General features: G+C 43.5%; 1 protein-coding gene across 1 annotated transcript; it reads right to left on the bottom strand.

The window, feature by feature from the left end:
* Window positions 1–10,486: 10,486 nt before the first annotated feature.
* slc15a5 (solute carrier family 15 member 5) lies at window positions 10,487–25,942 on the bottom strand. Its single transcript, XM_018755691.1, has 9 exons — window positions 25,582–25,942; window positions 19,015–19,237; window positions 18,410–18,579; window positions 17,524–17,744; window positions 15,638–15,824; window positions 13,643–13,831; window positions 12,465–12,596; window positions 11,800–11,908; window positions 10,487–10,631 (listed from the first exon to the last, which is right to left on the bottom strand). Exons 1-9 carry the CDS (start codon window positions 25,940–25,942, stop codon window positions 10,487–10,489), a joined length of 1,737 nt encoding a protein of 578 aa, XP_018611207.1.
* Between the last annotated feature and the right edge of the window lie 455 nt (window positions 25,943–26,397).

Below are 26,397 nucleotides of genomic sequence, written 5' to 3'. Positions count from 1 at the left end.
TTTTTGAGGCCTGTCCTAATAACATGAACTTTCTAATAAGTTTTACTTTCACCTCAGGCTTTAGAGAGTGCCCTGCCGCAGCTGAGCTGTTGCATCCATTGAAGGAAGAGTTTGTCAGTTGAATTGACTGTAAACTTTACACACCTGGAATTTCACTTGTGCTCTTTGCTGGCTATAGGATGTGCACTGCTTGACACACTTTGTATTTGTACCATTTGCTTATTTTATAGCTAAAATAGGCTTTCAGGGTTCCCCAGTTCTAAGGCTTTTTATGACATCTGTATCTTAGTCAAGAAGGCATGTGTTTGCTGTCTGAGCTCCCGTTCACTGGCAGGGTAGCCAGGACCAGGTTGCTCTTCTCCCAGACTGTGAGCATGGCCTAGGTTGGAGGGGCTGCTCTGCCTGGGGTGGGACTGTCCCCACAGGGCAGAGATGAGAGTGCGTGCTAGTCTTCCGGCCTGCTCCCATGAACCTCTCTGGTTCTCACGGCTCTCTGTGAGGAGTCCCACAGTCCCCTTTCACAACAAGACTTTGGAGGGGATTCACACCTAGATCACTCAGACTTCAGCAAGGGATTCCAGAACCCACACACTTGTATGCTCAGTTAAAGGTACCATTTTGAAACGTCATGGTAATGGATTTAATTTTAACAGATTGAATATTTTTATAATAATTTTCAATGTCAATACAGTGAATATTATGTGATAATGACATTGAGTGTAGCAGGTCTGTACTCCATATATTCTGCATTAAGGGAACTTAGTAGCTAAAATGTGAATGGTAGATTAATTACAGGCTAAATTAATTTAACTGATTTCATGCAACAACTCATGTTTTTGTTTAATTTTGCAACCCTATGTAACAACTTCTGTTCTTCGCTTCTTTAATTAAGATATTGAATGCCTTACCCTTGACTTTCAAAGTCATGGGGGAAAATAGAACGGATTAATTATGGACTCTAATAACTATACTCGGGGTGTTTTGGGACTTAACAGGGTGGGAGATGCAAATAGAGCAGGAGGGGATTGCTGTTTTGGATGTGCACAGGAGGTAGGTGGGATTCTTCCTGTTGAGCCCGAGCAAAGAGATGCCTGGTGCTACACTAATAAATATCACCCCTGGAGGATAATCCTTTGTCACTGGGGACCTGTACAGCAGGAACTCAACTGCGTGTTCAATGTACAAAGTGCAATTTCTCAGTTAAACTGGTCTAAAGTGAATTTTAAACTGCTGAGTGAGAGCAGATTTTGAAAATGTAACCTTTTTTAAAGTTCAATGTATAAGGCAAAAATTGAAAATTTGGTATTTCTTTTTAGTTCTATTAAATATATTTACAGACAGACTTGCTTTGAACTTTTCCAGTATAATACGATATTGGCACAGTTGAACTGCAAAACTTCAGTAAAAGCCTCAATTCTGCCACTTCTGCAGATTGAATGTGCTGAACCTTTGTTACAATGATGCCAGATAGGAGTAAGGACCCAGTTAAAGTCTACTTGACTTTACCCCTTGGCCTTGTCAATAGAACCTGGACTGAAGAGGACCTTGCTGGAAAGGCTTTGTTCAACCTCGTCTACTGCCTTTTTCCTTCTCTTTCCTCACTGTCCTATGAAAGAGGCCGTGTAGAAACTCTCCCAGGAACCGTGCAGAGTTAAGACATACAAAAAGGGAGCCGGTTTTTTTTTTTTTTTTTGGAGCTCCTGCACAAACGTCAGGTCTGAGCTATCCACCCCTTCCTTGATGTAGGCAGAATTTAATCTTTGAACCTTGCCCTCCTGCCTTGCCATGGGTTGACGAGGGGCAAAGACTTAATGCCCCTCTGCTTGCTTTGGGACGAAAGAGTGCCCACCTGCCCAGCTCAACTCGGCTCCTATCGGAGCTCAGAGGAAGTTTCTGCCCTTCCTCTCCACTTCCTTGTGCTTCCACATTGCTCTCTGCTATATGTTTGACCAAGTGTCTCATCCTATATGTTTGCACACATCTTTTAAAAGAATATATAACAAAAACTTACTGAGTCCAGAGATTTCCTCAGGTGTCCCACTGAGATAATTGTTCTTCATCGGTGGAAGTGCAGCAATACCTAATCTATTCATGTCAGCAATTTGGGTCAAAGTATATCTTGCTGTACATTTATAGTGAAATTTAATGTGAATGTAGATGCATAAGTCCATGCAGAGTGTTTAAAAAAAAAAAAAAAAAATACAGCTCATACTGATTTACAGTAATGCTGCTTGGGTAGTATTAATGGATTAATTTAGGAGGATTTAATTTCGAAATGTGGAAAGAAGATGGGATCTGAGAAACGCTTAGGGCAGGAATGGTGGTTATATCAGACTGCTGTATTGGTGATCATGTTTTTTTGTAGAGGAGGTCTGTGCCTGTTGCAGAATAACAGGAAAAATATTGTAGTGTCCAGTCTGAACCTGATGGTTTTTCAAACGTAGACCCACAGTGCACTTTTGTAGTACATCTTGATTATTTCGAGGAGTACCGTAGTACGACACCAGCTGTACCAGAAGTAAGTAAAATACTTTCCAGAAGACACTGAAACAGCCATTAATGCCAAAGGCGAGTGAACATGCAAGGTTTTTTTTTATTTTTTTTTTTGTTTTGTTTTGGAACTCATTTTATTCATTAGTGCACGTGTCGATGACTTTTGGTAGGATAAAGTATATAAGAAACTTATGTATGTCTATATTGTGTTCTTATGTCAAACCTTTATACAAATGTAGAATATATTGTATTTGACTGTCAGGGTGCAGTGGCGCAGTGGGTTGGACCGGATCCTGCTCTCTAGTGGATCTGGAGTTTGAGTCCCGCTTGGGGTGCCTTGCGATGGTCTGGCGTCCTGTCCTGGGTATGTCCACTCCCCCTCTGGCCTTGCGCCCTGTGTTGCCGGGTAGGCTCCGGTTCCCCGCGACCTTGTATGGGACAAGCAGTTCTGAAAATGTGTGTGTGTGTGTGTGTATATGTATGTATTTGACTGTTTGAAGTCACTTTGCTGGCTAAGAAAGTCAGGTGTGGTCAAGTGGGGGGGCTACTTGTCTGGAACAATTGTGACTGAAAGTTTTTGTTAGGTACAAATCTACCTTTCCTTCTCTCTTGATCGTGGCGTGTTAAACTTCAGAAAGCCATGAAATATCGTAACTGGATTGCATGTTTCTTCTGGAGCAATAATATATTTAATATATTTTCATACACCAAGAAGCACCTAATGATAAAATGACTTCATTAACTTAAGGTTTACAGTGCTTTTCGATGCTTAAACGACTTAATTAGCTGACACTCCTCTCCAAAGCCAGTTGCTGTACTTGAAATAATTTACTCCCTTATGTACAGTTGTTGTAATATTATTTTTAACTGGAGCAGCTCAGGATAAGTTCCTTGATCATAGGTACCACAGCAGAAGGGAATTTAACCTGGGTCCTTTGAGCGCAAAGTGGCAGCTCTAACCACTGTGCTACCAGCTGCCCAGGCAGCATTAAAGGTATCAGATAAATGTCCAGTCTACAGCAAAAGGCTACCCTTTGTGGTGGTGACTGTGTCATTCCATTAAGTTCTGCATGAAATGTGTCCTCCTGGAGTTTAGAGTGTCAGAGTGATAGTCTGCTCGAACCCTCCCCCTTGCTGTCTGCAGCTTCCCTTTTACATCTCTTGATAAATTGGACCCTCCCCTGGTGACATGTAGATAAACTGGTATCGGGATCATCGGACACACGAGGCCCAGCTGATAACAGAGAGCAGGAGAGAAGAGAGCAGAAGTTGGTCCTTTCCTCAGAGATCCTTTTTCTTCCCCATCACAATGACCAACGGGAAGCAGTTTCTCACAAGTGATGTACACAAGGAACTTCCACTGGCCTTCCAAAGACAACGTCCTCTGTCAGTGACATCACCTTAAACAACAGATGCTGGAAGTGCTCAAACTGCAAGTTAGTTTGGCTCACACCACCCACGTTCCTCAGTAATACATACACTTGCAGACACAAGTTATGTTTTCAAAATCTCTCATGTAAGTTTGTTTTGTCACATATACTACCATACTTAGTATGACATGCAGTGAAATGCTTTTCTGAATGTCCGTAATACACACTGATAGTGGATAATATCAATAAGGCAATACAAATAAAGTAGAAATTAGAAACATACTACAGAAATATGAGGGATAAGTCCTGTAAATGAAGTTTAAAGAGCTGAATGAAGCTTTTTTTTTTTTTTTTTTCCTTCCCCCCTCTCTTCTCTTCTTATTCATTAAGCTATCAGGATTCCTAAATGATTATATATTTTCCCCAATAGGTGTTTTCCTTTCCATCTTGCGTTATCTGGTTTTCTGCCTTTACATCTTAATTCTCGTTTAGAATTTGGGCACGAAAGCTGGTGCCTCCTGAATTTATATGCTTGTCTTTTCTGACTGTTTTTACTATTCTGAGGTGGAATTTCAGCATGACCTAAGATGACCCGAGTTCTTTTTCAGCATGCAGAGAAAGTGTAAGGTTGATGCCACCCCATTCTGTTGAAAGCTCTCAATGTAATGGAAAATTGATATGTATCTGAGGAACCATGTACAATAGATATGACATTCGCCAACATTCATCTTTGCTTCTGGAACCTTCAAGGGGTCATGGGCTGTGGGTTCAGAACTCCTTGCTCCACTGGCCTTGTGAGTGTCCATCTCTGTGTTCACCGTCACGTTGATACCTCATGGTGAATCTTTGCAGCCGGTCATTTGGCCAGTCCTGTGTAGCTTTTCAATTACTCCAACCCTGTTTCTGAAAGAAAAAAGAGCATTGATGAAGCCAACTGAAGTAAAGATTCACACAGGCTGGTGCACATAGCCTAAATTCCTTAAGACTGAAGCTTTTGAACCCTTTCTGAAATAAGATATTTGAAACCATTTTAAGTTCTGCATCAGCCCTAAAATAGGGTCAAGTCCTGGAAACCCTAACTGAGCTCATAACTATAGTTATTGAGAGCTCTGAAAGTGATTTAGTGTTCAGAAAATGTGGAAAAGGCTGTGAGAGAACAAGAGAATGTCTTGCAAGGTGTGCTCAGAAAAAACACTGCAGCAATCCTACGCCGAATAAGGTACAGTGCGTAGTTTCAAACCTTGGTAGTGCATGTGATGGAACTGGCACTCCGTGACACTCCTGCAGTGTTGGTGCTTAATCTCAGGGCTTCATGGATGCTGTGAGCTCTTCCAGACTGCCAGACAAGTGAGAAACTGACTGTAGCCCTGTAGCGCTACTAGGTTGCGTGTTTAATTTTGAAGGTTTAAATAAAGCTTCATTAATTGGAGTCCTAGTTTGGTTGAAGCCCTACCACCATTTGTTGGGACAGGTGCAACCTACACGTTGTGCTAGTTTTGCACGCACTGTGAGTTGATTGGGGGGTTCAGTTTGTTGCCGAACCAATGAGAGAACAGGGGGGATGGAACGAATGGGAAAAGTTTCGAGACTTTTCTAGAAGGGTCGAGAGAGAGGAGAGCGTGAGACGGAGGTGTTCGAAAGAGTGCTCCAGAGTGTCAGGAGGCGATATTTTTCTGGTTGCCGGACGAGTAACCAGAGAGAAAATATCGCTTCTCCGCAGTTGGATTGTGTTGGCGAGTTTAGTTTCTGCGGTGTCCTCGTCGTGGTCCGACGAGACGTCCAGTTAAACCGGCAAGTTTCAGGCTCAGCCCGGTCTCGTCGAACCGCTACGCTGGTGTGACGGAGGGGGACTGAGGAGAACCCGATAGCGCTTCGTGCTACTGGTAACGCGCGAAGTTCCTCGGGCATTGCTGGAGTTTTCATCCGCCCCGAACGCGAGTGGACGGGGAAGGTAAACTGCGGTTTTTTTTCCTCCTCTTTTGCTCGCAAGAGTGAAGCGACCCATAATTTGGGTCTCAACGCACACGAGCTGCGTCCAGGCCTGCAACGAGGGGTTTTTACGTGTGTTAAATACTCCGGAGTATTTAAAAGTGTGTAGCACCAAGGTTATTCGTGCTTGTTGTAAGATATTGAGTGTACGTGTGTTTTCTGTTTGGTTGTTTTATGTTTGCATTCGTTTTGAGGGGATTTCCAATTTGGGGTTAGTAACTTTGAATATTTGGGGGTTTGGAGAATTTATTAAATTTGTTGTTGAAATACCTGAGTTTGGGTTTTCTATTGGAGTAGAACCCAGGGCACCACCCTCATAATTGGGCGAAATGGAGGGTGGCGCTACATGACCATAAAGCAAAATTCCACCAAAACCTCTACCTGTACACACCCGTGGTCTTGGGCTGCTACAGGTGTTGGCTGGGCTTATATTCAGGGCGTCGGGTAAAGCCGGGAGTCATCATGTATGCAGAAACTAGGGCTGCATTTGTCAAAAGGCCGGAGTGTTGGCCTCTTACCTGACAAATGTACTCGTCCAGATGGATTGGTTTTCTTCTGTTCTTGTCGCCAGCATTTTCCAAGAGCGTATCACTCTTCCACCAGCCGCCACGGGAGGCGACCCAAGGGTGACAAATGATACATTTCGGGGCGCACTGCACGGAACGCACTGTTCATGATGCAGAACAAATGACTGGTGAAATATTGGCAGTGCTAAACGCATTGACTATACATTATGTGATTTTATTTCGTAATGTTGTAGATTCATAACTTAAGGTTCTGGTGTACAGTTGAGTAAATTAGGAAGCGTCCATTTCCCCTGCATGTTGTTCCTAATCCTTCTGTCACCGACCATATGGCATAGAGAAATTTTGTGCATATGCTATGTTTTAGGAGGTTTTCGTAGACGTTACAGGTTAATTCATTTATGATGTAATGTTACTTCCATATGTTATATATATATGACATTGCATCGAAGCTTAGTCGCACTTGACAGGCACAGTGCAAGTTAAAAGTTATGGTTTATGTTTAGGGGGAAGCTGGTAGTGTAGTGGTTAGAGCTGCTGCCTTTGGTCTTGAAGGTTGCTAGTTTGAATCACACCTGTAGTCCCCTTGAGCAAGCTGCTTAACCTAAAATGTTCCACCGAAATTACCCAGCTCTATAGATGAGTAAGTAATTACAAGCAACAACATTGTAAGTTGCTTTGGAGAAGAGTGTTGGCCAAATTTAAAAAAAAAAAAAAAAAAGGCAAATTATGTTGTGTGTTTTTTCTTCAGGGCTATGGTATCAAGTTTTTTCTTTTTTTTAAATAAATCTAAATAACTAGGCAATATACACACACACACACACACACACATTTTCAGAACCGCTCGTCCCTTACGGGGTCACGGGGAACCGGAGCCTACCCGGCAACACAGGGCGTAAGGCCGGAGGGGGAGGGGACACACCCAGAACGGGACGCCAGTCCGTCACAAGGCACCCCAAGCGGGACTCGAACCCCAGACCCACCGGAGAGTAGGACTGCGGTCCAACCCACTGCGCCACCGCACCCCCACAACTAGGCAATATATTCTTGTATTGTTCCTACATTTATCATTATGCATTTATTATTGCTGTGCATGTTATTTAGACCCCACGGGGTGCGGTGGCGCAGTGGGTTGGACCACAGTCCTGCTCTCCGGTGGGTCTGGGGTTCGAGTCCTGCTTGGGGTGCCTTGCGATGGACTGGCTCCCGTCCTGGGTGTGTCCCCTCCCTCTCCGGCCTTACGCCCTGTGTTGCCGGGTAGGCTCCGGTTCCCTGCGACCCCGTATGGGACAAGCGGTTCTGAAAATGTGAAAATGTTATTTAGACCTATTAGCAGAGGAGAAGCACTAAAAAAAAAATGTCAGTTGTACGCAGGCACCTTAAAATGTCCAGGAATTAACTTATGCAAAAATGTCAAAAACTTTAGGAAGTAAATGAGCAGAATACTGTGATCAGAGTATGAGACACTTCTACAATTTACAGTGGAACACTGACATCTGGGATAGCCTTGTATGATGAAGCGTAACCTCTGGGAAGGACAGTCAAGCTTTTAAACCCAAGTTTTCAGGTATCGTCATTGTCTGGCTCCAAAGATCCTGAATTGACCACCACAAAACACCCGAGTCTAACACCCCTAAGTGTAAATGATTGCTTTAGTTATAAATACAGTAAAATAATGTGCCGTGTTTACATATGGTGCCGTGGAAATGGATCATCCTTACAGGTATTCGTTCCAGCTTTAACAAACTTTGATAGATCTCCCGCCAGCCTTCATAAATATATCAGCGGATCCCCTCCGCAGCGCTCTGCGTGTTGTAATGCGAAACGAGGCATGATAAAGTAAATGTTAATGCGAGAGATGGATGACTGCAAATGTATCCATGCCGGTCAACTGTAATGTAAGCATGCCCGCTGTTATTGATGCGCTTCTGCTTATCAGACCCGGGCACATTGATTTGTCTTGTACAGCGAACAGACAGTGCCTTGCGTCGACTTGACAAAGCGCGTTTGATCGGCTGTGCCGGTCTAGAGTGGGAGAAGATGGTGGTGAAAAATTACACAAATTTAGAGATCATCACTGAGTGGTGACAGGATAATGTCATGCTCGGGGAGCCTTGGCACTCATGCTTGCTCTGGAAAAGCAGAAGGCCCATAGTACCTTTGCGCAAGTGAGCAAGTTGTTTTGTGTAAAAATGGCGAAAGGTGTGTTTTTTTTTTTTTTAAAGACAAGTTGTAACATAAGGGATCTAAATTATTGAGCAGCTGAAGGGGTCCCATTCCTAGCATCTGCAGACAGCTATGCTGTCTGTTTAAGGTTGGAAAAAGGTAGAAGAGAGAAGATAAATGGCTTTCTGGCCAAAATGATATTAACGAGGCAATTAGGAGCAGCTTATTTTTTCCACTCCACTGGAAACGGGCAGTGATGGGTTCCACCCAGGGACATGGACAGGGTCGGTCTGGTTCTTCTGGTGCTGGATGCGGGATGCGAGGCCCTGTGGTCCACATGAAAGCACTTGTCTTTGAGAACTGACCTTGGCACGGCACTCCCTAGCGACACACAACACATGGAATTCATGTTTGAGAGATCAAAACTGGATGCCTCACCTGTCTGCCTCACCTGTCTCCCTCATCAGCGCCACTTCTGAAGGAACCCACACAACTCCTCAAGGCAATTAATTATAAACACGGGTGACCTTTAATTTCTTTGAATTTGTCCTCGGAGCAAATATTTGAAATACACTCAAACCACATAAACTTCTGGCCCGGGCTTTGAATACACCCAGCTCATGTTTGATTAGGATCTGTGTGTCGCAGTATTATTTCATTATTGTACTTCATATAATCTCTATAGCGACAAATATTCCCATGAGAGTGATGAGCATTCCGGCCTGGTGTGTGTGTGTGTGTGTGTGTGTGTGTGTGTGTTTTTAAAAAAAAAAAAAAAACACAATTTTGTGTTATTGGCAAAAACAAATTATTGTGCTGTACATTCCCTGGTGTAAATAAGTTTATATACACACACACATACATACGTAGTATGTACACAGTGCTGCTTGGAAGTATGTGAACCCCTTATGTCATTTAAAGAGCATCAGTTTTTCTTGTGACGTAGCGGGTGTGTAATGACCAATTCTGTACATTGCTTTAGAGGAAATCGTGTGTGTGTGTGTGTGTGTGTATGTGTGTGTGTGTGTGGCAGAAACAGGGAGGTAGTGCAGGTGTAAAAATAAGTGAAGCCAAAATTGAATTGGTAAAACCAAGTAGGTTAGCTGAATGAGGTGTGTAAATTATAATCATATATTTTATTTTAATATTTTATACAAATATATTTAGGGTTTACATACTTTCAAGCAGAACTTTGTTTCTGTCTCTCTCTCTCTCTCTCTCTCTCTATATATATATATATATATATATCTGTATATATGGCCAAATAATGTGAAGAAACTCAGCATACAATATATTTTTATAACAACTGGTTGTTGTTTACTTTTGATTTTAAACTGGGATCTGATACACCCTTCAAATGGTAGCAAAAAAAACCACTACAAATTGCCAAAAAGCATTATGTCTGCAAACTACCTCACAGAGAATGCCAGGTTTGAGGGAAATTCTTATTGATTCAGGTAGGATGACAAGTAAATATCTCAGTGTGTTGTCTTGTCTTGTACATCTCATGTAATATCAGCAATGAAAGAGAATTTTTTTTTTCTCCTTTTCTTGGTGCCGTCAGTTGTGTGTTCATTCTAAAATCTGAAATGCTTTATGGACAGTGTAAACCTTTTAAGGTCTTACAGCTGTAAATCCAATGTGTTAGAATTTGTGACAAATTGTAGTGCATTTTTTTCCCATTCTGTTTCAACTGTATAGTGGTAAAATAAGACAAAAACTGTTTCAGTGCATTTCTATTTATTTTATACAGTAATAAGCTATATAAGCTATTTACAGAATTAAATATTTACATTGGGTATTTTACAGATATTTAGACACATGGGAATTGTGAATATGTACTATGATGCATAGACTTAATTTTACATAATAAATATTAAGAGCCATATTAATGGACTAATGGGTCATTCAGTGTATGACATCAAAGTTACTAGGGCTATGGGGTCACAAGGCTGTCTCCATGGATGCTAAGGTGTAGGAGCATTCCATGGTGTCATAGAAGCGCAGCCACTTCTTGTGCTGGAGGAGCTTATCATCCAAGGGGCTGCTCCTCGCACCCTCACCCAGCTTCTCGTTCTGGTCTTTGTACCTATGGGCAGTCATAAGTCAGCCACGGCGTGGCCCAGGATCCATAGCAATGCTGTCCCTGAGAGCAAGGTCAACTACAGCAACGATGCAAAATGACATTTAATCATTTAGCTGATGCTTTTCTCCAAAGCAACTTGCAACCATTTACCCACTTATTCAGCCGAACAATTTTTACTGGAGCAGGTCAGGGTAAGTACCTTACCCAGGGGTGCTGCACCGTGAGGCAGAATTTAAACCTGGGTCCTTCGAGTCCAAAGGGAGTGGCTCTAACCCCTTTGCCACCTGCTGTCCCCATTTTCAGACACAGAAAAGTTTCAGCCAAAATTTGTCATTGATAAAATGTCACAATTATATAATTTGCAGCTGAAAGAATATAAACTGCAATCAGTTTGGAACTGGTTTTAACAAAGCACAGCACTAAAAAAGTGGATCCGGTTTGTGTTTCTCAGTGATTATTTACATTTACTCATTTCGCTGACGGTTTTCTTCAAAGTGACATACTGTGCTAACCTACTTACAATTATTTACCCATTCATATAGGTGGGTCATTTTACTGGAGCAATTTAGTGTAAGTAACTTGCGCAACAGTAACACATCTGGAGGTGAGATTTGAACCTACAACCTTTGAGTCCAAAGGCAGCAGCTGTAACCACTACATCCCGAGCTGCAATACAAGGCTCATTTAACCCTTCCTCTTCTGTGAACTCATAATACAATGTTTTGGAGTGTAATTTACTGTAACAAAAATACAACTCGGTAAAATTTGTTCTAAACACTCACGAACATAATCGTTCACAAAGACTGAATGTGAAAATGATGTAAAAACAACCAAGTTGAGAACATCAGGATCTCTCGAGGCAGTTCACTCCAGCTGTTTTAAGGCCATTTCAATGGAAGCAGTATTATGCCCCTTGCAGACCCATGAATAAATACTCATCAATATGCAAATTGAGCTGCGTAACCTTTCCAAATGAAAAACTGGCCACAGCGAGAGGCACTACATACAGAGGCAGACGTCAGAAACCCGTTGATGTACAGTTTGATGGGCGCACATGTACATGCACTGCATGTATCCTGTATTGACTCTCATTTTACCAATGATTAAAGCAATGATGTGTTTGAGCGGCTGGAGGAGAGGCTTGGTTTCCTGCATGCTGAGAGAGGTGTACCTGTGGGAGATCCTCCAGAACACCAGCGTGTTCATGGCCATCAGCACGGCCAGCAGGAAGAAGAACCTCTCCAGGTTGCCGTCACTCAAGTTGCTCGGGTAGATGTTGCCTACAACCACAAATCAAAAGACTCATATTACATGGGGTGTGATGAAAGGCTGGAATTAACAGAGCAATAAAACTCTGAACAAGTCGCCGGTTCTCTAAGGGGTCTTGTTCTACACGTACACATGCATATCCTACATTTTGTGGCTTTAAACCACAGTAACTATGCTACCCCACCAGTACTGTTCAACTTCTTAAAACTAGCGGCTCCCTGACCTTTTTACTGAACATCTGAAGGTACATGGGCTGTAACCTGGGAACCACAGTATGTCACACTTTGCAGCAGCACTCCCTTCCCACAATGCCCTGCCAGGCTGTGCAAGCCACTCCCATTGGCTTTGCTGTACTGTGCGTGCATTGTGCATGAAACGACGCCGGTGTTCTTTCCCGTGGCCAATGCCCACTGCCCTCATCCATTTTGGATGACCCCCGCACCATGAAAGGCCCATGGAACAGCCTTTGAACGAGGCATAGGTGTCCCGGGGCATCCTGCAGAGGAAGGGTGGGGGGGGGCAAGGGGCGGGTAGGAAGGAGAGGCGAAGAGCTGGAGCTGGGCCTACCCCCAGAGAGCAGGTAGAGTAGCTGGATAATGAGTGCCCCCAGGAAGCATCCGCCCCCGTAGGAGAGTGCCAGGAAGTGTAGGGAGATGCCTCGCACGTTGCCGGGGGCCAGGCGGAACGAGATGAGCGAGCCTGCCAGGGGGGTGGGGATACAGGAGAGGAAAAATGGGGAGGGGGCTTGGGGTCAGAGAGCAGTCTCCAGGGCATCAGGGCTTTCGCTATCTGTGTCTCCCCCCAGGGCTGTGGAGGAGGTGAACTGGTCTGCTTGTACATCACCCTCCCACCCCAGGCCAAAGAGCTTAGGGCAGATGGCTTCTGCAGAGCAGAGGTGGAACACGGCTTCTGGAAGATGTCTTTGTGTTTGTGTTTTCTGGAATAATGGTATATGAAAAACATGTTCTAAATTAATTCTTTATTCCTCTCAGTTCACTTAATTTATGTACGCTATCATGGAAATGTAAGGTTGATATCAGTCCTGTGAACTCCTAACCCAAGTATTTCTTTGATTTTATTTGTAAATTAAGACAATAATAACCATTTAATTAAATACGATCGAACAGTATAAGTGAAGACAAAATACTCATTCGAGAGAGGACAGAAGAATTTGCAGACAGATTTAAAAAAAATCTTCACAAGTTAAACTTTTTCCATTTTCACCGACTCTTGCAAGATGGTATTTCTAAGTTCTCAGAAACGCATGCAGAGTTTGACTTCTAAGAGTCATTGACTTCTAAAGTCATTAGACAAGCCACATCCGCTATGACAGGCAGATTAAATATAGAATCATAATTATAACCATTAATACAATCCTTTGATAGGAATATATGAAAAATAGATAAGACGAACGTATTGTGAACAAGATGGTACGGTGCTAGACTTCTCAATTGACACTCTCTGCCAATACGTAATGCTTGAACATACATTATGCGTCGTTAAAATTGCATAACTGTAATTCGGATCACTGCGAAGATCGTGAATACGGAACAGCGAGCAACAGAAGAGAAGTAAACAAAAACAATAAAAATCGTGTCACAGCACACGAAGACCAAAGCCATGAGGAATGAAGGCATCGTGCAAAATGTTTGTGTTTGAGAGAGTCTGGTGAACAGGAGTGGATTCGCACTTAAGGGAGAGGTCAGGCGGAGGGCCAGGACGTCCTGCGGGATGTGCGTTCTTACAGGTGGGGGTGACGAGCGCTTCTGCCACACCCAGCAGGATGTACTGAGGTGTCAGCTGGAAACAGGCCATGGAGGAGACGTGCAGCACGTTGCCCGAGAAGGCCTGCTCCACCGGGGGGTAGCCCTTCCTCCGGAGTTCGGAGAGACCCGCAAGCAGCGCAGACAGAGCTGCACACGCATGTCCAGCCACTGCCGGGGAAACACATAGTAGCCCATATGATCACCACCTCCTTCTCCATCTCCACCACCAAAACAGAGCACGGGGAGGGCAGCCTTGGGACAAGGACAGCGACCCGTGTCACTCTCTTTAAGTCTCCCAGGAGTTATACGTGGTTGCAGCCTTCCAGCGTTTGCGTGCCCCACACATGGACATACACACATCCGAAAGCAGGTGTTCAACTACTCTACAACAGGGTCCACTTTGTGTGGAAGAGCAGGAATAACAGTATATTTCTGAGCTCACATGCTTTGGGATCAAATCAGCAGAACCTTCAGCACACTGCGCTCCTAAGGAAACCTTGTATAACAAGGTTATTTCCCTGGGTACAGTCATTGGCTGGGATTAAAAAAGAAAAAAGAAAAACTTCCAGTAGAAAAATGAACGAAAACACAAATTGTATGCCTGGGGCAGGCGTCTTCCTGGAATGCCACCCTCTTCATTTTCGAGGCCTCTCTAAACAGCACAAAACAAGAGCACTATGAGCATCCTGTCACCTGCATTCATGTAGGGTAATAATTAGAGTCGTTACATATTATCGCGAGTTTCAACAGCGCAAACAGCACAAACGTCTGTGGCACTTGAGGCTCTCTGCTTTGCCTGACCCTGACGGGCAGTAAGTAAACAGTTTCAATAATAGCAGCCTTTCATCACTCTCACAGCACCTTGGCGCATGTGCTTGTGGTGCTGCTATTACACAGGGCCCCGCACAAACCCGCTTCGCCTGGAAATGAGAACTATCAAAGAGACTGTGGAACACACACTGAGGTACGGCACGCCTGTCAATGAGACGGAGAGTGAGAGAGTGAGAGAGAGAGAGAGGGAGAGAGAGAGAGAGAGAGAGAGAAACAACTCCCGAAAGGCCCAGTGACCCCTCGGGGTCATATAATGAACAGAGTATGCAATTAATAATCTCCGGGGCAGAGCGACCCACTTTTTTTTCCATCTTCAACGTATGGGGAAGGAAACAGGAAGGTGTTCATGATGGCGAAAAGTGTGATGTCATATTGCTGCTCAGGCTCTATAGCCATGTGAGTTTCCTTTGACAAAGGCATCCACTAAATAAAAAACAATAACAACAGATCATCGTGATTATGCCATTAATCTCTTAATAGTTGGGACAAGGGTTCATACACACACATTGTCTGAAACTGTTTGTCCTGAGTGGGGAGCAAGGCTGGACACCCAAGACAGGACGCCAGTCCATCTCAAAGCACCCCAAGCGGGACTCGAATCCCAGACCCGCCACACTGCAGGACCCAGCCAAACCCGCTGTGCTACTGCACCCCCCCAGGCTTCATACGGTTCCTTCTAATGCACCTGGCATATATATGTGTTACATTACCTGCTGCCTTCAAAACTAGTCTTATGCTCCGGGGTTCAAACCAGCAACCTCATGATTACCCCCATGATGTGAATTACGCTTGCCCACACAATGCTTTTTATAGTTTAAACAGACTGTATCTGACTTCTTATGATTCCTGAGCACTGCTGATGTCAGTTATAATTGCTTTATGAATCCATTTTCACAATTTTCTTGAAAATACAAAAGAAAAAGAGGAAAAGAGGGAGAGAGGACTCACAATTTACTCCTTTGTCTCCATTCAGCCAGCTGTCAGATGCACAAACTGAATTTCATTTACATTTAATTATATTTCCATTACAATTTGTTTTTTGAAAAAGAATACTTCAGAATATTCAAAATATCCTGCACGGCATGCCCTGGGCCCACCCGGTTGCACACCCCAGCAGCACAGACCCTTGAGGACCAACCTCACCTACGAGAGTGGTGGCAGATGGTGGTGTCCTGTCCCACGACAGGAAGCAGGAGCTCATGCACTCCAGCAGGGGGACCATCACGAGCACGGGCAGGATCGCCACCACATTCAAAGCTGCCATGGGCAGGAGGAACCCATTCACGTTGAGGTTGGAATTCATGGTCTGGATGTAATAACCTGAGGGAATCTGTCACAGAGGAACAGGCAAAGGTGCTGGAACTGCTTAGTGACATAGGAGATTTCGGCTGGCAGCACAGAGGTTAAAGGCCTGAGCTCGGGGGCCGAATGGAGAGGTGGCGAATCCCATGAAGGAACCTGTTGTACTCCCTTATGCAACTGAAACCCTGAATTCTTCCGTTAATAATATCCACAATAATATGCATTGCTTCGATAGATAGATAGATAGATAGATAGATAGATAGATAGAGATGGGTTGCATGCATTAAACAGTTCTTCACGCAACATATATGTAAATATAAACATACATAGATACAGATATTTATATAGTGTATATAGGGTTTAATTACAGAAGGGCAGTTACACATGTAACACATACTGACACATGAATAACTACAGAGTAACAGGAATAATGGATAGTACCATTATGTGTAAATTTTGTAAGCTGTATAGGATGAAAGTTTCTATACATCAATTAAGGATCTAAGGAGTGCAATTACAATTATGGCATAAAAAAGTATGTGGTTTTTGAAGGTGACATATTTTGTACTTCCCCTTTAAGTATATAACCATGGGTCTTGATGTCATTTACATTTCTTCATATAACAGATACTTTTCTCCAAAGCGACGAACATCTCATAGAAAATACAATGTGTTCATCACATTAGTAGAAAGAGACACTTGGGGCAGATGTGTGATTCTTAAGTGTAGTTAGTTTGTTACTTTCCACCATATGAAGCGATGTTCATTTCACGAGTAGCTGCGTTAAACTTTATCAGAATATCGACGATTCCTGATCACTTTCCTAGTAATTGTTTTTTTTTTTGGTGATACATATAAACATTTATGTTACATTACAGGAGTAGCTGTGTTAAGGTTTATCCGGGCATGATCTTGATGAGATGATGGGTGCTGTGAGTCTGGAAGAGGTGACTTTTCGGACCCTTTTTAAATGTGGACAGAGATTCAGCAGTTCTGAGTGAGAACTCACCTCTCTATGTCATGGTATGAGTAGAGTGTTTAGCTTTATACCTAAATTTGTACAACTTGTTAAAATTAATGGCTTCTTTTTAGATTATTATTATACTAATAACACCCAATATGAAAGAGAACTCTGAGGAAATTTTGACATTGAGATGCATACTGGTTTTACTAATTGAAAAACAAAACCGTTTCTACCCAGCTGCACATTAAAAAACTTGAAATAATTACTAAACCCTGTAGTGCCTTCTGGACCCCCCACAGTATGGTGTACACTGTGACTGATCTGAATATGCTTATTAAATGTTTGAGAGAAGGCTTCTCTAATATACTAGCTGAGCATGTTGGTGGGGGACCTGATTAGTGCTAGACTACCCTCAGCTCGGAGTAAAACTCTCTTTCTCCCTGATTCATCTCTACCTTGAGCGGGGTTGTACTACCAGGATGTTTGACAAATCTCAGCGAAAGTATCATAGTACATGTCTTATGGAAGAGAGCTTACAAAGTGGCTGTCAAAATATGTTGTTAACCAGGAATAACTACCAAGATGAAGAAACGTGTAAGGTAATGAATACAAGTGTGGTGAGATCACCGAAAGTAATGTGTATGGTATGTATCTTGGTCATCAGAGACAGTGACAAATTAATATTTTTCACTCTTGTGTTTCATCACTGCTGCCAGTGTGTTGATTTAGGACAGAAGCTATTCTGCTGGGTTGTGTTGCTTGCCTGGGTGACGCAGACACGGTACAGCAGCTGCAGGCCGAAGAGCGGGAAAAGCCGCATCAGGACCTTGACGTTCTCCACACATGCCTCACTGTAGCGTCCCCCATTGTTTTCTTTGGCACGGTCCAGCCAGCTGGCCACATCGCCACTCAGGTGCCGATGCCGCAGGCAACACATCTTCAGGGAGTTGAGGAACACTCCAAGAGTGGTGAGCAGGGAGTTGCCTGGGGAAGACCAGCAGTACAGATGTTACTGTGATACTGTTCTCCACGGGCTGGTGCCAAAACATCTACCAACATGAGTTGCTGGACCCAATGGCATCTGTAAGTTGCCCTGATAGTCGGCTAGCACACCCCCCTGGCACGCCAAAAGTCCATGGTGCAAAACGACCACGCTTATTGAACGTTTACTGGCGCAATGACTGGCAACAGCTAAATTACATAATCACATATCGTAAAACTGGATCTCAGAAGTGATTCCATGTAGGAAGGACAAACACTTATTTCACAGCAATCCAGTAATTCCACATATTTCCTACCATCTCTTTCACCGAACTCTGAATATTTCTTTACTCTGGAAAAAGAGAAGAACGCAGATAAAAGAGTTATGCTAAGAATTTCATCAGTTATACTGAGAACTCCTATCAAATAAACATTACACAAGGGTATAAGGACCACTCGGTTGAGCCTACATGGATCCAGCCATTAACATTGAATTCAAGCAAACCTGAATTCACTATGCTGACTGTACCTTGGGAAACAGAATGAGAACCACAGTGAGGAACAGCAGTTTGCAATTCACGTGGTAAAATGCACAGTCACTGTGATTTGCCTGGTCCCCAATCGAAACTGGTCCGACTGGTTGGATGACAGAAGCGTGCAGCAGTTACCTTTCTTAGGGAGGAAGGTGAGGTTGTTGCGCACCATGTGGATGGCAATGAGGCCCAGCAGAACAGAGGTGAATGGGATGAGGAATCCCAGGTTTTTGGCCACAGACTGCTGGATGTAGGCAATTCCCAAAAACACCACAATGGAGTTCAGGTTCACCAGCCAATAAAACCTGTGAGAACCACAACAAAGCCAAAGGAAGAACGGGAAGAACTAAAGGTCTTGCAAAGAGGCTATTCAGGCAATTAAAAAAACGAGGCCAGAAAACAAACATCCCCACGCAAAACAACATTAAGAGCATAAGACTGTAATGCTCCTGGCAATAAAGACAAAGGACTGTCTGAGAATCTCAAAATTTCCACTTCTTATTTTTCTTGTGTAATCTAAAGCAGTCATCATAGTCACCATTCCTGTCTCATTCCATCAACAGAGTTATCCTCTTGGTTATATCACTGGACTTCAGTGCCCCCGCAGGATGCACATCTACTGGTCCAGGGCATTGTTGAATAAACACACTTTGGCCCCTCCACACTCCAGGGCCATTTCTGAATAAGTGTGTGCATGTATGTGTGTGTGCCCTACAGGCACACCCAGCCGTGTTGCTCACCAGTTGAAGAAAGACCGGAGCCGTTGGTGGTCATAGCCCTGCAGGCTGTAGGCCCCCATGGGGCAGAGGATGGCGCGGATGCCCCCGGCACCCAGGGCAGCTGCCGCTAGTCCAGTGTAGAAGAGGATGTGCTGCTGCCGCCATGCCAGCGTGTGTGCAATGTGGTGTGTATCCATGTAGAAGTCCTCGAAGGGAAATGCCACCACGGGCAGCAGAGAGGTGCCTGCAGACAGGAGCCAAGGCTTGTCAGAATGGCGCTTAGGGTGAGCTCTCAGCAAACCCACAAGTGTACTCCAGCTCCAGAGTAGATAGGGGTTGCCACATACACTCCATCCACTAATGGCTCTGCTGGTGTGTAAATAGAGGTCATAGGATCACCACAAAGAAGTCACCGCTCTCTATGATGTCAAATGGCCCTATGCAGACAGGCAGCTCATAGGGGTCAGTCATAGTCTCACACTTCAGCTGCTCTTTGTGGTGACACAGAGAAGCCCTTTCTAGCGGGTAGGAAACTCATGGCTTTAGGCCTTCAGACTCAAACACGTGGTGTGAGCGACTGTTACCCTTCAACCTAGGCAGAACTGTGCTCGATGTTTCCCAACATACACACATGTATAATGTATACTGCACAATATGAAAACTGTGACTTATTCTAGGCACATGCTGTCATACAGAAAACAAGTTTTTCAGCTGAAACTTTCCATTTTTTTTTGTGAATTAAGCTACTTAATTATTTACCCATTTAAACAGCTGGGTAATTTTACCGTGTTAGTTTATTGGCACAGGCACAACAGCAGGCGGTGGGATTTAAACCCAGGTCTTCTGAGTGTGAGACAGTAGCACTAACCACTACGCCACCCGCTGCCCTGAAACAAATCTGCTGGTCCTAACTTATTATTCACTGCAAAGAAAACATGTGGTAGACAAACAATAGATTCCGGAATCAAATAGTAAATAAAAATATTGCAAAAAAAAGCTTACAATTTCAAGATCTTAACATAGCGTTTTAAAAAGAAACAATCGCCGACATGTAAGATTTTCTGAAATATTCAACACTTGATGAATTCAAACTGTTAATAGAGGAACATACTGGCAGACACAGACAGACATATAAATAATAGAGAGAACGTGTTATTCTTACTTTGATACAAAAATGCCAAACATCTCTTTCTTTTGATGTGATCCAATCAGGGCACAATAAAGACAAATAAGGCTGAAAAAAGTCGCAGAGAGTATTGCGAAGACTAATCACAAATTAATGTTTGATAACATGTAAAAATCAGAGCGCGTTCGGAGCAGCTGTGAGCCGAAGACAGAGAGCAGTAGTGTAAAGTTCACTTAGATACATTATTTAAAATCCACTGGAAAGCACAAAATGGCACTCTCGAAATGAGGACAAGCCACAAGACAAGGGACACAGAAAGTCATGAAGAAATCATGACACTTGGCAAAAAAAAAAGAAAGAAAGAAAAGGAAAAAAACTAATGAAGAAAGAAAGTTTTAACTGAAACCGATTAAACAAATTCGAACTGGTAAATACATGTGGGGGGAATATAATAAAATCCTTTATCAATGAGGGACGTGACAGATTGTCACAGACGCTTTGATGTGTGCTGATGGAGCCACTGAGGAGCCCAAAGGAGTAAATAAAACATTACTCTTTACTCAGGCTTTGCTGGTTAACAGGGCGTCCCCGCCGATCAAAAGAACATTAGCTTTGATTAATCAATCAATACCCCGGTGGCCAAATCCTGTCCACTGATCTTCCTGGCAGTAAGATCGCTGTATGGAGGTCAGTGCTCCAATAAGCTCCTCGGCATGTGAAATGTTTCACCGAATTTTCGCATCACATCATGTCTTGCATCAGAAGTAGGCACTGGCAAAGCTGCCGGTGCACCATACACTGACTGTGTGACTGGTTCAACGATACGCTTTGCGACTTGCTGCTGCTGCTGCTGGATTCGATGTGGACAGGAACATGGCAAGAGGTTGGAAAATATTTGTACACATCAGAACAGGTATACCGTGTGATCCGCTGTGCATTTACCTGCTTTATACTGTCTTCCAAATGTACTTCCTCCACACACTCCCTTACGTGGAATAAACCTGTAACCTGTCAGCTGTGTAGGACCTTATAACCAGGCATGTCACTGTGAATCTGAGAAGGTGAAACAGTAATAATGTAACGACCCGCGTTACTGTTTAAATGTAGATAGTTGCATTATGGGAAATAATGTTAAATGGTGTGTAACCGCTGGGGCCACTTCGGGGGGAAATGGTGAATTGACTGTGTCTGCCACTGTGTTGGGAGAGTTGAGAGGCGCTAAAGCAGACTGACTGTAAGTGCAGGTCCTGGAGGAAAGGGGTCCTCGGACCGAGAGCATTATTCCTTTTGTGCTGGTGTTCAAATAAACCGTTCGTTATGAACGCTGTCTCCGCGTCCTTCTTCACCCCATCCAAACCCACGGCGCTGCACGCCACAATAACATAAGCAGCAAAACCATGAAACCAAAAGAGTAGAACAGTTGACCCCTGTCACAGGAAGTTAAAAATAAATACAATAAAACAACTGGCATGAAGCAATCATGGAATATCAAGTAGTGTAACACTTCGAACATCAACTGGAAGTTAAAGTAGCCCTCAGAATCATGAAAGCTGCTCTCTGATGCATCATCACAGAAGCAACTGCGCAACCCTTGGCTGGCAATGTGAATCAGAAATGATGGCTCCTGCTCTACATCTCTCACTTCCATGCTGCACCATGCTGTGTTGGTTCTGCTCCAACACGTCTAATCAACAGGGGGCATTAAGAGTGTCCATTTTTTTGTGATCTGCTACAAGAAATTGTTTCACCGAAACCATAACCCACAGATTTTTCTTGAAAACTCAACAATGAAAATATCGACAAAAGCAAAAAACCTTTTTGGGTTTATTCTTGGGCCTTCAGAAACCTGTAAGGTCCTTCCGCTACAGAAACCAGAAATTCTGGGGCCTCTTTGGGTCAGCATTGCCCATGAACACGTTGTCAAATTTATGTTCAAGTGTGGTCTACTGATTTGCTGCCTTCCTCACTTTCCTTCCAGTAGTACACTAGATGTTGTGTGCTCATACCTGGCCATGATACGTAATCTTGTAAGTTTCAGATACGGCGTGTTCTAAACGGGCTAGGAGGCCCCTGAGTACTGCTCAAGACGAGAGAGAAAAGTGAGGTGTTGTAGGCAAGTAGTTAAATTGTTGTAGAGCCCCTGTACGTTGTGTTCAGTCCTGTGTTTAATGTTATGTTTATGTTTGGACATGTAAATACTGCAAATACAGTAGCTAGCACTCCTCACAAGAACATTAAAGTCTTCCAGTGACACTGCGCTTCTGTGTTCACGATGTTACCGTTCATGAAATCACTGGGCCTAATGCTCTCTCATCTAGCAAAACTACCCTCACTGAGACACTCTGGTCTGACAGTTGGTGCCAGAAGTGGAATAGGAATCTACGCCCCCAAAGAGACCGTGTTCAACCACACAGTTGATCCTGTGCAACAGAACAGATGACAACTCTATAATGTACCAGTAATGACTCTGTATATGTCATACAGTCCATCTCTCCTGGTGTCTTCATACTTTGACACCACATGCTGTCCTTACCAGTAATATAGCAGTTGAAAAAGCCACCTGTGTAATATGGGTTACAGAACGAACACCAAGACGTACGGCGAGAAACTGTACGCTTTGTCACCCTGAATGAGGATGTCTGCTGAGTGCTAAGTGGTGTGCTCTACATAGACTGGCACCTCTTACCCTTTATTGTCAAATCTTGTTATATTCCATGTGGTCGCATTCATCCAGCAGATGCAAATGAGCGTTATTTCATATGACGGGGAAAGTAAACTTCGCAAGTTGGGCTCGGCGGGCTCCCAGCGGAGGGAAGGCGCGGAAAAGCGTGCTCTAATTCTGTCATTGTCTCACACGCACATTTCAAAGTTTGACTTAAGCAATCCTTCAGTCGCCTTTGTTGAATGACATTAAGCATTACAGGTTTCCCAATTCGTTCCCATTCGTTTTTTAAAGCACAAAAAACATCTATTCCTAAAAGGAAACTTTGGCGTTAGTTATGCTAAGTACTATAACATTTCTACAGTGATTGTTTTTGTAGTTTCCTTTCATTCCTTGAAATTCACTGGAGTGCTTTACCTTTGGCATTTCATGGAGTAGCGGCATCTCTAGACTAATTTGATTCGCTTTTTGAAAACTAAGGCGAGTCAAGATCCTTCATAAACTCAATGATCAAAGCAAATTGTCTTATTGCCACTGGGGCATGGGCTCATTCTCGTGTTTTGTCTCTGCATTTTATGCTATGTGGTCCAATTTTATTCCTTGCTTAAAGCATGTCCTCCTGGCCCAATAAACATCTGGGCAAAGCTGAAATATACCAGCTTATGGCTGTCAGTCGCCAACATGTCATGCCAGATTTTATAGACTGATGGGGACACCTTGTCAATACCATATTTATGATATATTTATAAGCTATATTTCAAACCAGACTGTCTCAGCTCTCTTTCAAAGAGCAAAAATATGATATGAAACACAGCAAAATCTTTGTAAAGAAACTCACTGAGAACTTCTTAATTACATCAGCATCCCTGAGTGACAGGCCCCATTATAGTGGAAATTATCTTGGTAATTATCTTCCTGACGGGAGATTTATATTCATATATTAAGGGATGTACAAGACCCACACATGTTACTCATCATTGCAGCAGTGATTTTTTTTATAAAATGCTCAAATCAGAAGAATTAAAGCTGTTTGGGAAAACAGTACAGATGTCAGTTTCTGAAAGAGCAGGCTCTCGGGTTAACACATGTGGCCAACTGACATACTGTAGACAGAAAAAAGTTTTAATATAACATTTAACGGTGTTAAACTTACAAAAATTTAAGCTGTGAAAAAAAATCATTGACTCTTCTTGAAAATCACTTGTCTGCAACCAAATCTCTCCTTCTGTTGGTGTAATAAACTTTGTTATTCTTCTCAGAGATGTATGTTGCTTTGGAGAAAAACATCTGATAAATAATAATAATAATAATAGTAATAATAATAATAATAATAAGAGGAGGAAGAAGAAGAATTTAGTAGCTCAAGTCATTCTTATTATCTTTTAAGGTTAAACAATGTTGCATGGTCACCAAACACACACACACACACACATTTTCAGAACCGCTTGTCCCTTACGGGGTCACGGGGAACCGGAGCCAACCCGGCAACACAGGGCGTAAGGCCGGAGGGGGAAGGGGACACACCCAGGACGGGACGCCAGTCCATCACAAGGCACCCCAAGCGGGACTCGAACTCCAGACCCACCGGAGAGTAGGACTGCGGTCCAACCCACTGCGCCACCGCACCCCCTCGGTCACCAAACAATCAAAAATAAAAGCTGACATTTTGTTATCAAAAATGAAAACTGACATTTTAACAGTTTAAGTTGCCTGAGTATATGGTATAAAATGCATGGAGCTTGAAGATTAATCACTTAGAACTCACACACACACACATTTTCTGAACCGCTTGTCCCATATGGGGTCGCGGGGAACCGGAGCCTACCCGCTAACACAGGGCGGAAGGCCGGAGGGGGAGGGGACACACCCAGGACGGGACGCCAGTCCGCCGCAAGGCACCCCAAGCGGGACTCGAACCCCAGACCCACCAGAGAGCAGGACCCAGTCCAACCCACTGCGCCACCTGCGTCCCCCCTCACTTAGAACTCCATCTGAGTAAATCTGAATTGCTTTTCACATTCATCAACCTTTTATAAATTATGCTGTGGCAAGTTCATGGTCTTATCAATGTATATTTTTACCATACATTATATTCACAGCGCATTTCAGTCATCATTGTATTAAATACTTAAAGGACAGTTAAAGCATTTGCACTGCCCGAGATATTGTGTTCAATTATGTCCACCATCATATTGCCTTCATTGCAGTATTTTTCTCTCAGGAATGATTTTCCTTCAATGTTATCTCTGCAAATCTTTCCAGAAATCAGGATTAACAGTGAGGAAGAAAAAGCACAGAGTCATCAGTTGCAAACATTCAAGGTAAATAAGCTGGCTATCCAAATTTGCTGATGAGGCTTGCTACAGGACCTCTGTAGTATGTCGTTATATTGACCTTCGACCTTTTACATAAATGTTGCAACAGTTGAAACTATAACAGCAAAAGTAGCCCACAAAGTGCCGTTTATTTTACAGTAAGTTCAACTGCTTAAAATAATTTACAATTTCAAAAGAGTGGTATAAAATAGAAACAGGGAAAACATGGAGATTATAACCCTAACCCTAAGTCATACCAATCATGGATTTTCATTAGGCTGCTATTAGAAGACAGATATTGCACAGAATAGAGGATAACATTTGGAAAAACTGAAAAGCTAGCATAGCCTAACAGGATTCGTGCCTGTCAACCAGTAAAAAGAGCATCATTCTGAGCGCATTTTTTCTGTGTATGGACTCAAAGTGATGCCAGGAGATGCACGAGTGTCAACAAACACATGCAGAGACTGATAGGAAAACCTTACCAAGGAAGTGGAGAAGAGAGCAGAGGTACAGCACCTTGGTCCTCCCCAGACACATGTCAGCGAACCAGCCTAGCAGGACAGGCGTGAGAGTACTCGCCCCCACAAAGGCCAAGTTGACCATGGCAGCCTGGTAGTTGTCGTAGCCCAACTTGACCGTGCAGAAGAGGATCATGTTGCAGACGATGCCGAAGAAGGTGAATCTTTCACAGAGCTCAAGCAGCAAGATGCAGACGATAATGCGGAGTTTCCTGTGCCCACACTGAGGCCTGTCTGCAAACTTCCTCCCGCCCAGCCATTGAAGCCTGGGGAGCCAGTCCAGCTGGTGCTCCTCCGGGAGTCCATGCAGGTCTACCACAGCCATGTGTGGCTGTTGCAGTGTAGCTCGGGCTCCAGCCATAGGGAAAGTGGAGCCAGGCACATTTCCCTGTCCACGTTGGAGCGTAGGTCGGCATTCCACACTCCGCTGTGATTAATTTGGACCAAACCCCCACCATCTCAGTGTGATAACAGTACTGGTAAAACAACCTCCCGTGAACACGTGTGTGATTAACCTGCTTTTATTTTTATCACTCTCACTACATGCAGTCAGAATAATAAATACAATGTCACATTAAAGGAATCCTGTATTAACTCAGTGAATTTGCCTCACCAAAGGTAATATTAATGCATGAAGGACTGGGAGCATTGTGGCAAAACTCACATTTTTTCAATGCCTGACAAACTTTTCCAAGTAGATGAAAATAGTAATTTCATTACGTACTCCTCTGGATGACTTGCTAGCGGTTTAGTACAGAGTGACTTATGAAAACTGGAAAA

The sequence above is a fragment of the Scleropages formosus genome, chromosome 24 (assembly GCF_900964775.1).
Source record: "Scleropages formosus chromosome 24, fSclFor1.1, whole genome shotgun sequence".
Classification (NCBI taxonomy): domain Eukaryota; kingdom Metazoa; phylum Chordata; class Actinopteri; order Osteoglossiformes; family Osteoglossidae; genus Scleropages; species Scleropages formosus.
Note: the sequence above shows the minus strand (reverse complement) of the source record. Positions and strands in the feature narration are given on the sequence as shown.

What these genes read in the sequence shown, in the direction of transcription:
- slc15a5 (XM_018755691.1), bottom strand. Translation starts at nt 25,942, where the DNA reads ATGGCTGTGGTAGACCTGCATGGACTCCCGGAGGAGCACCAGCTGGAC. An exon ending in ATCTGCCACCACTCTCGTAG is followed by an intron (nt 13,832 to 15,637) that starts GTGAGGTTGGTC and finishes TTTCCCCGGCAG; the next exon opens with TGGCTGGACATGCGTGTGCA. An exon ending in ACTCTACCTGCTCTCTGGGG is followed by an intron (nt 11,909 to 12,464) that starts GTAGGCCCAGCT and finishes TTGTGGTTGTAG; the next exon opens with GCAACATCTACCCGAGCAAC.